General features: G+C 39.0%; 1 protein-coding gene across 4 annotated transcripts in view; it reads left to right on the plus strand.

The window, feature by feature from the left end:
* LOC106881690 (arginine--tRNA ligase, cytoplasmic) overlaps positions 1 to 11,233 on the plus strand; it is a 218,777-nt gene that overhangs the window by 173,166 nt on the left and 34,378 nt on the right. For all 4 annotated transcript variants that reach the window (XM_089354979.1, XM_089354980.1, XM_089354981.1 and 1 more), the window contains one exon: positions 8,941 to 9,046. In XM_089354979.1, coding sequence (XP_089211105.1) covers positions 8,941 to 9,046 — 106 coding nt within the window. The remainder of the gene's footprint in view (positions 1 to 8,940; positions 9,047 to 11,233) is intronic.

Raw genomic sequence — 11,233 nt, forward strand, 5'->3', positions numbered from 1 at the left:
GATTGTTGTTGGCACTCCGTCGCTTACGACATCAAGGTTTTTTTGTTGAACCGATCAATGGAACTGCCTGCTCGTGAAATTAACGTGCAAGTGGCTTAGCACTCCACAGACACGTGTACCCTTAACGTAGTTCTCAGGAATATTCAGCGTGACAGAGTGCAACAAGGCTGACCCTTTGAATTACAGGCACAACAAAAGCAGGAAGTAAGAGTGAGAGAAAGTTGTGATGAAAGAGTACAGCAGGGTTCGCCACCATCCCCTGCCGGAGCCTCGTGGGGCTTTAGGTGTTTTTGCTCAATAAACACTCACAACGCCCGGTCTGGGAATTGAAACTGCGATCCTATGACCGTGAGTCTGCTGCCCTAACCACTGGGCCATTGCGCCTCCACATAGGTAGTATTATGATACTATCCATGTATAAGAAACTCCCATATTTTGTTAACCTAATTTTTGACAAAAAATAGTTCCTTATACAGAGATTTCCTTCTCTGAAATTGATTCTTTCACTGCAGCTAAAGTGCTCAATCTACCTTTACAAAAGCTTTTTAACCAATATATGAAACCCTGACAGGTATTATCATTCAAGGTTAGAGCACACCTTGGGGTAATAATATTTAAGGGGTGACTCCATGCTCCCCACAACTCCAGAATTCTTAAACTGGAGTTTTTTTTCTCCGAGATTGATTCTTTCACTGCAGCTAAGGAGCTCAGTCTACCCTTACAAAAATCTATTTACCCATTAGGTGTAACCGTGACAAGTACTACCATTCTGGGTCAGAACAGACCTGGGGGTAATGATAATTAAAGGGTGACTCCCCACTCCCCGTGACTCCAGAGAACCCTGGTGCAAGATGCCAACATAGCAAAATTGAAACTGAGACCTCAAGATTTGCAAAGTAAATTTCTTAACCATCTGACAACACTGTGCCTCATAGCTATAAAGTGTTTGTAATCTGAAATAATACATATATATATATATATATATATATATATATATATATATGTCAGTAAATAGTGGGGTTGTGTTAACTGCACGTGGAGAAATAATAGGAAAATGAAAAATAATAATAAGGCAGAACGCTAAACTGGAAGCATATTTTAATAAAGATTTCTAACCGGCTTTCATTGCATAGCAAATTTTCAAGAAGAGGGAGAATGAAAATGTTTTTTACAAAGAAGTACAAAATGAAGAAAATAATATATAAAAAAAATAATATATAAAAAAATAAATATACCAATACATTATATTGTCTTTGAGCTTTTGAAGTTCAGTGGTAATTCATGTAGATAATGGTTGGAAAAATAAGGATGCATGAGAATTGAGAGTTGTGTTAGGTTTAAAAAAAGGGCTAAAAGTTTGTGTTAAGCAGGAAGTGTGGTATCAAAACAAGAAGTGTGTGTAAGGGGAGACAAATGTTTTTAGTTGGAGTTATGAACTCTTTTCCACTAAAAACATTTGTCTCCTCTTACACACACTTCCTGTTTTGACACCACACTTCCTGCTTAACACAAACTTTTATCCCTTTTTTTAAACCTAACACAATTTTCATGCATCCTTATTTTTTCCAACCATTATATACATGAATTACCATTGAACTTCAAAAGCTCAAAGACAATATAATGTATTGATATATTTATTTTTTTATATATTATTTTCTTCATTTTGTACTTCTTTGTAAAAAACATTTTCATTCTCCCTCTTCTTGAAAATTTGCTATGCAATGAAAGCTGGTTAGAAATCTTTATTAAAATATGCTTCCAGTTTAGCATTCTGCCTTATTATTTTTCATTCTCCTATATATATATATATATATATATATATATATATATATATATATTCATTTATAAACATCCTTAGCAACAGAATGTCTCTTTGCTAACGATGGCTGTAATAATTAGTGGATTAAAATACATTAAAATATTGCCAGGAATATCTTTGCATGCGTGCACACGCACGCACACGCACACACACACACACACACACACACACACACGATGTATAATGCATTTTTCTTTTTCTTTTCTTTTCTTTTTTTTCTTTCCATACCAGATATCGATATCTATATTATTTAGTAGTAGTAGTGTGAAATATATTAAAATATTGACCACTTATATATATGTCTAGAGAATTATGTTCACACACACATAGTTACATAGCAACTCAGTTTCCTTCCGATATTTCTGGTTTTAATGGTTAGAAACACAAAATACATTCCAGTACTGACCACGTATTCTTTTATTCTTTTACTTGTTCCAGTCATTTGAACATGCCCATGCTGGGGCACTACTTTCTAGGATTTACTCAATCAAATTGACCCCTGTACTTTTTCTTAAGTCAGGTACTTATTCTCTTGGTTTCTTTTCGCTGAACTGCTCACTAAGTGGGGGAGGTGATGTAAACAAACCAACACCAGTTGTGAACTGGTGAGACATGTATACACATATACATGAGTGCAGGCATGGTTGTGTGGTTAAGGAGTTTGCTTCCTAATCACAAGGTTTCTGGTTTAGTCCCACTGTGCAGCACCTTGTTCTGTGAGTGGATTTAGTTGATGGAAACTGAAAGAAACCCATTGCGCGCGCGCGCGCGCGCGTGTGTGTGTGTACATGGTAATCCATCAGTTATGATGATGGGTGTTCCAGTTGATCTGATCAACGGAACATCTTGCTCGTGAAATTAATGTGCAAGTGGCTGAGCACTCCACAGACATGTGTACCCTTAACGTAGTTCTCAGGGAGATTCAGCGTGACGCAGAATGTGACAAGGCTGACCCTTTAAAATACAAATACTACTCATTTTTGCCAGCTGAGTGAACTGGAGCAATGTGAAATTTAAGCCTGTTGTATATATGTGTGTAGAAAAAAAATATATATAAATATGAAGCCTGTTGTATATGTGTGTATATATATATATATATATATGTGTGTGTGTGTGTGTGTGTAAGTAGGTCTTTCTTCTGATTTCATCTGTTTAGCTCTCTGTTTTGTTTTAAATCTGGTGAAATAATTCTTTTGATGAAGTATTATAGAATGTCAGAGGGGACAACATTCACATTGAGTGTAAACCTTTTTGTGTCATTGATGTCATTCATCTCCCATGCACTTTTCCATGTTATGGTGCACACAAATCTGTTACATGGCCCTCTAGTCATTACACTTGACTGTTAAGTGACCAGTAGTCATTCACATTGAACACTATCAAAATTCAGTCAGGCTTATCTGTTTGTAGTGCCAGAATGTTCTGGGGACTGACCATGTTTTTTTTCTTTTTCTTTTTTCTTTTTTTTTTCCATCTTGTTGTTGCACTAACCTCATTGATTGATGGAGTAAAAGGAAACAAAAGCTGAGGTTGATAATATGTGATAAGGCAACACATATGTGGTTCTTTGGTTTGTTAGAAATAACAGCCAACAGTCAAGTCTTCCACAAATTATTCTCTGCTGCCTATAAGAAAGGAAATGTATTTAGTACTAGATATTATGTTTGAATAAAGGAAAGAATGGTTATAGCGGGAATGTCTTTGAGCATAGATCTATTTGATGAGGGATGACCCAAGGCTAAACAGCAATTCTATGTGTGTGTTTGTATGCATGCCTCTGTGTGTTTACGACGTCGAGGGTTCCAGTTGATCCGATCAATGGAACAGCCTGCTCGTGAAATTAACGTGCAAGTGGCTGAGTACTCCACAGACACGTGTACCCTTAACGTAGTTCTCGGGGATATTCAGCGTGACACAGTGTGGCAAGGCTGACCCTTTGAATTACAGGCACAACAGAAACAGGAAGTAAGAGTGAGAGAAAGTTGTGGTGAAAGAGTACAACAGGGTTTGCCACCATCCCCTGCCGGAGCCTCGTGGAGCTTTAGGTGTTTTTGCTCAATAAACACTCACAATGCCCAATCTGGGAATCGAAACCGCAATCCTATGACCGTGAGTCCGCTGCCCTAACCACTGGGCCATTGCGCCTCCACGCCTCTGTGTGTGTGTGTGTGTAAATGGATAAGAATGAATATGAGTGATATAGTGAAGGCGTGGCCTAGTGGTTAGGCTGTTGCACTCATGATTGCTAGATCACGGGTTTGAATCCCAGACCAGGCAGTGCATTGTGTTCTTGAGCAAAGCACTTCATTTCATGTTGCTCCAGTCCCCCCTTTGGATCAGTTAGGAATGTTGGCCTGCTTGCCTAGCCAGCAGGGTGACATAATTTGAAGGCTAAAACAATGCAAAGTACATTGCGACCAGTGATATAAAACAACACTTGATGGTCTGGTCAGTCATATGATTAATGTGGGTGATATAAATATATATAGATGAGTGTTGGTCTCTATACTCACAACACGTGATTTGAGAAAGAAAATAAATACCTTCTATAGTCATCATCAGTGCTTTATCTATGCTGTTCCATGCTGAGATGAGCTGGATGCGGTAGCGTAAGGGAGGGTACCCCAGGCAGCACTTTTATGAAGGCTTGGTTATACAGCATGTATAAGCTTCTATCTGCTTCATGCGTCAGGTGGAGGGGTTAAATTCATGGGCTACTCCACTACCATTACCACCACCTCCATAACCCAGGTGGCATGCCCTCCGACTATGCTATCGGCTGGACAGTTTTCTGAGGCAATGTTTCTTTATCTTTATAAAGGCTGGATGCTCCATCCTCTTGCCAACTCCATTACTCATCTCTTGAAATACACAAGGACATGGTGTACTTAATTCTAAAATGCTGTGCTAGAAGTAACAGCCTTAAACCATACTCTACCAGCTTAATCTTTTATCATTCAAACTAGCCATATCAGGCCAAAATATTCTACATTTTATGTTCAAACCAGCCAGATACCGCCTCTCATACTTACTCTACAATGTCCTTCTAAAAATAAGCAATCACATCATATAAGCTGTGATTATCATACAAGATAATCCAAGTTTAACTCAAAACAATGTAAGTCTCAATAAGCTTTACATTTGACAGAATAATCTGAATGCTAAAGGTTTAAAAATACAAGCACTATATTTGACGGTTTGCAAAGCGTCAAACATATGAAATGCACTTCTGTTGTAGCTGGTTCTTTTCTTGAACCTCAAACACCAATAATCTGATTGTGCGTATAAGATGCAGGCTGGTTTTGTGGGATCTTTTTTTGAAGAAAATGAAAGTGCATCCTTTAAGCCATCAAATATGTTACTTTTCTTCTTTAAATGAACTCTGACATTCCTTAACAATTGACTGCCTATAAGTGCTGTCACCCATAGCAGCAGGCAGATTTTCCAACATTATTCCACTATTTTGTATCAATTGTTTGATGTATATGCGAATTGAGGTCTTCCTTTTTGTCTTTAGCCATGAGTAGGTTTCCATAGCAACCACTACATGTTATACATTGGATGCCAGTGTCCTAAATTCATTATGTTGGGATGGGATGGGGTTTGGAAAGACAGGATGGTCACAGCTGGAAATCCTTTGGTCATAAATTCAATTCGATTGGATTAAACCGTGGAGTTTGAACAACTACAATAATCGGCAACGAACTACCACTTCATCTAATGAAATACTTATCTCGTCTGCTTAACGACTTTACTTATGACTAACATTGCTAACAAACTCTATGTGGTCACTTAATCTGCAAGAAATAACAGCCAAATCTCTCTTTTAAATCACTTCTGATAGGCTTAAAGAAAAGAAGGGTATGCTGGATATTGTTACCCTAAATACATTGTATGAGAGAATGAAAGTGGATGGGTGGTTAAGGTTCCTACCATGCCCATTCCGACTTCTTGTTTTTTTTTGTTTTTGGTTTTCTTTTCTTTTTATTGGGACTTGAGGGATGTTCAGCTGCTAATGCTTCCGTAATTTCTAACCTGTTTCTAGCATAGAGGCTTCTCTTGTTTAATCCTAGGTTTGTGATAGTCAGAAGAGTGGGGGGGGGGGGGGAGTGCCCTCCTATGCTGGTGGTGGAAGGGTTGATTAAGTTTACCTGGAAAATCTGCAGGCCTCATTGGTGACGGCGATGGTAGCTATGGAGATGATGGATGGTAGTGGAGATGATTCTAATGGTGGTAGTGATGGCAATGGTGATGATGATAATGATGATGAAACTGATGATGCCAGTACTGCTGCTGCTGATGATGATGATGATGGTAGTGATGGTGATGATGATAATGATGGTTGACAATGATGATGATCATAGCAATGATGATGAAGATGATGGCCGTGATTCTGATGGTGGTAGTGATGGTGATGAAGATAACAATGGTTGACAATGATGATGATGAAACTGATGATGCCAATGCTTTTGATGATGATGGTAGTGGTGGTGGTGGTGATGATGAGGATGATGGCGATGATTGTGATGATGCCAATGTCGCCGATGGTGATGGGAATGATGATCACAACAGCAGTTAACAGTGATGATGTTGCTCTTGCCACTGATGACGGTGATCATGGCAATGATGATGATGATGGTTAATGATGAGGAGGCTGGCTCTGTTTGTGTGTTAGAATGAATAAGAATTTGAAATGGCTGAGGGCACCATTCCTTCATTGAAATTAAGTGAGGATTACGAAAATGTATTGTCTGTGTATGTGCATGTTCTCATGCGTGCACGCGTTTTACAAGGGCCCACTGCCATGCTCCTCCTCCTCCTCCTCCTCCTCCTAGTTTTTCTGTAACCATGGTTACCGTAGTCATCGTTGTCTGGCCAAACTTCTCTTCCAGACTTTACAGGAACTTTGGTATTTCCGACATAATGCTGTCTGCTATTTCTTCCACCACCACTACCACCACCACCACTACCACCACCACCACTACCACCACCACCACTACCACCACCACCACCAATCTCCTCATCGCCTCCATAACACAACAATTTACCAGAAATATTTAGTGGTGATGATGGTCATGGTGGCAGTGGCGGTGATGGTCGTGGTAGTGATGCTGAGAGCAATATTTGCGATGGTGGTGGTGGTGGTGGTGGTGGTAGTTGTGATTATGGTGATCACAATGGTAATGGTGGTGTTACTGATGGCAGTGATGATACTGCTTGTGGAGGAGGTGATGATGATAGTGATGATGGTCGGAGTAATGCTGATAACAATGATGATGATGGTGGTGGTGGTGGTGGTGGTGGCTGTGGTGGTAGTGTGGTGCTGCTGATGAAAATGGTAGTGATGGTGTTAATAATGATGATGATGATTGTGGTGGCGGTAGTGACTGCAATGATAATCATGATGGTAATGATGGTGGTGGTAGTGGTGGTGGTGGTGGTGGTGGTAATGATACAGATGCTGGTAGTTATAGGTTATTTAGTGTTATTAAAGTGATGATAGGTCAGGGTAGATTGAGCAAAATTGAATAATGTGTGTGTGTGTGTGTGTGTGTGTGTGTGTGTGTGTGTCTATATAAGTATGAAGATAGGTATGTACACACACACACACAGATTTTTGGAACAAAGGATTCCAAAGTGCATAAAACTATAAATACTATGTAAATATTAGGTTGAAAATTTCTTTGGATAAAAAAAAGTTGAAAGCTGCCAATAAGATTTAAACCCACATCTCCAGTAGAAATGGCTGTGTGGTTAAGAAACTTGCTTTCCAATCACTCGGTTCTAGATTCAGTTCCCACTGCGCAGTACCTTGGGCCAGTGTCTTGTACTATAACCCTGGGCAGACCAAAGATGGAAACTGAAAGAAGCCCATTACTCTATACTCTTTTACTCTTTTACTTGTTTCAGTCATTTGTCTGCGGCCATGCTGGAGAACCGCCTTTAGTCAAGAAAATCGACCCCAGGACTTATTCTTTGTAAGCCTAGTACTTATTCTATCAGTCTCTTTTTGCCGAACCGCTAAGTTATGGAGGACGTAAACACATCAGCATCGGTTGTCAAGCGATGGTGGGGGGACAAAGACAGACACACAAACACACATACATATATATATATATAGATATATATATATACGACAGGCTTCTTTCAGTTTTCCGTCTACCAAATCCACTCACAAGGCTTTGGTCGGCCCGAGGCTATAGTAGAAGACACTTGCCCAAGGTGCCACGCAGTGGGACTGAACCCGGAACCATGTGGTTGGTAAGCAAGCTACTTACCACACAGCCACTCCTGCGTCCATTGTATATATTTATATGTATATATGTGTTGAGTTAGTGCCATGGATGTTGAAATGATGATGATGATATATATGCGTGTGCGCGCACACACACACACACACACACACACACACACACACACACACACACACACACACACACACACACACACACACACACACAAGTCACAAGGAGTAAGCTGATTTCATTGGCCCCAGTGCTCAACTAGTGGAGGTGTGTGGTTTAGTGGTTAGGGTGTTGGACACATGGCTGTAAGATTGTGGGTTTGATTCCTGGATTGGGCGATACATTCTGTTCTTGAGCAAAACATTTAATTTCATGTCACTCCAGTTCACTCATCTGACAAAAAAGAGTAATACTGTGATGGACTGGCGTTCCGTCCAGGTGAGGGAATATATATGCCATGAAACCAGGAAATTGGCCCTTATGTGTTGGCATGACTTGAAAAGGTAACTTTACCTTTACCAGTGCTCAATTGGCACTTATTTTATTGACTCTGAAAGGATAAAAGACAAAGTTGACCTCAGCAGAATTTGAACTCAGAACATGATGATTTGGAAGACATGCCTCAACACATTTTGTCTGAGGTGCTAATGACTCTGCCAGCTCATTGCCTTCATGTACACATTAATGATAAGATTCTGTTCTAGCAACAACGGCTACAGTCCAAGCCCATCTATACACACTAATTTTCTCTTTCAGTCTCCTCCTATATATGTATGTATATCATCATCATATATATATACCTTATGTAATATCTTGCTTCCCGTTTTATTTCACTCTTCTTTCATCTCATATCTTTTTGTCTTTTTTGTTTTTCAGGAAGAAATTCAAGACCAGATCTGGAGACACGATACGTCTACTGGACTTACTCAAGGAGGGAGTCCATCGTGCTGAGTTGAAACTGAAAGAGAAGGGACGTGATGAGGTAAATATATATATATCTTTCCTTCTTTTATATATACATATATATTTTATATATATATATATATATGTGTGGCGCAGGCATAGCTGTGTGGTAAGAAACTTGATTCCCAACCACATGGTTCCAGGTTCAGTTCCACTGTGTGGTACTTTGGGCCAACCACAGCCTTATGAGTGGATTTGGTGGACAGAAACTGAAAGAAGCCTGTTGTGTGTGTGTGTGTGTTTGTCCCCCCATCACCATCTGACGACTGGTGCTGGTGTGTTTGTGTCCCTGTAACTTAGCAGTTCAGCAAAAATCACCGATAGAATAAGTATCAGGCTTTAAAAAGAATAAGTCCTGGGGTTGATTTCTTTAACTAAAAAACCCTGTAAGGTGGTGCTCCAGCATGGCTGCAGTCAAATGACTGAAACAAGTAAAAGAATAAAAGAATAAAATATGTACATACATACATGGTATTGACCAGACTATCTGATTTTGTTATATACCACTGGTTACATTGTGCCATCCTGCTGGCTTGGTGAACAGGCCTGATTGGAAGGCTATTCCATTACAGGGGCTACTCATTTACAGCTGAGTGAACTAGAACAGCATAAAAGGAAGTGGTTTGCTCAAGAACACAATATGCCACTTAGTCCAGGAATTGAACATGCGATCTAGTGATCATGAGTGCAGCACCCGCTAACCACTAGGCCACATGAAATCAAAGGCTGCCTTTGACTATTTCTATTCTGAAAGTATTTTTTCCAACCCTATATTTACATCTTATTATCTATAGCATTATGTGCTTTGAAATCCTCTGTTCCAAAAAAGAATAATTTCACATCCTCTCAAAAATTTAGTAATTCTTATGATGTCAATGCATCTCTGTTTGTGCCTGTGTGTGTAGTTATTTATGCATGTGTGTATATGTGTGTTTGTTTACATTTTCACTTCTCCGAAAATGGCTGAACTGTTGTTAGTGGCATCATTATTGCTATTCCCTCTGTTAGCTTCAAAAACATGAGGAACACGAGATCAAAGCGATCCCCTACTTGAAAAAATAGTTCGGGGTTAGTAGTAGGCAGGGCATGCAACTGTAAAACAATGCCTTGATAATACATACTAGCAGGATCTGTGGAAGTCCCACAGTGTAAATCAACATATTTGAATATCTACTCTCCCTTCTGCCGATGTATGTATCTTTCTGTTCACATAATACCAATAAGCATTTAAAACCTAATAACACCAAAACAATTTTAAAAATATAAAAATATAATGGTGGTGCTCCTGCATGGACACAGCCTTTGGTGTGGAACACATAAAAGATAAAAGTTTAACATTTACAGCTATCTGTTAACTAAAAGTTATTTCACTTTAATTGGACTATCTATTGATGTAACTTGTAATGCATAAATTCATAGATCTTCATGACTGCGTTTCATAATGTTAAACACTTTTATTGTGTCTGCTATTTGAGCACACAAATACAGAATAATATGAACCTTCTCCTTCTTTCTCTTCTGTTTTTTGTCTCTCAGATTTTTTTCATCTATTCCACTATTTCTGTTTCTTTGTATCCCCCCCCCCTACTGTTTATATATCTTTCTCTGAGTTATTACTTCCCTTGGTGTAACACATGGACAAAACAGCCTGACTGCAGGAGCAACATGAGTAATATTATAATCCTTGTAACCCATGATAGCATACTTAAATGAATGTAAAAATGAACCAGCAATGTTCTTAGGACAAATTGCCTTCATTCTTAGCTTCAGTTCCCTGTACACTGAGTTCAATCCCACTGAGGTCAACTTTCCCTCAGAGTACCTGTACAGAGTGCCTGCTTAACTGAATTCAGAAGTGGATGAGTTGTTGTTCAAACACATACCTGGGTATGTATACATACACATAAACACACACTTGCTTACATAGACACTCACACACACAGATACACTCAGCAACTTTTTCATACAAAAATAAATCCACACTCTTTTGTATATATGCACACACTTTCATATATGAGCATATGCACACACACACACTCACACACACTTCTACATATGAATATATAAACATGCACCTTCACAGGTAAACACATACATACTTTCATATATAAACAAATATACTTACACAGAGACATACAGTAAATTATATACAAGCACATGCATCTTTACATACTCATGTGTACAAAACATGGATATAAACATTATA

This window comes from Octopus bimaculoides, chromosome 7 (genome assembly GCF_046866305.1).
Source record: "Octopus bimaculoides isolate indiv1 chromosome 7, ASM4686630v1, whole genome shotgun sequence".
NCBI classification, from domain to species: Eukaryota; Metazoa; Mollusca; class Cephalopoda; order Octopoda; family Octopodidae; genus Octopus; species Octopus bimaculoides.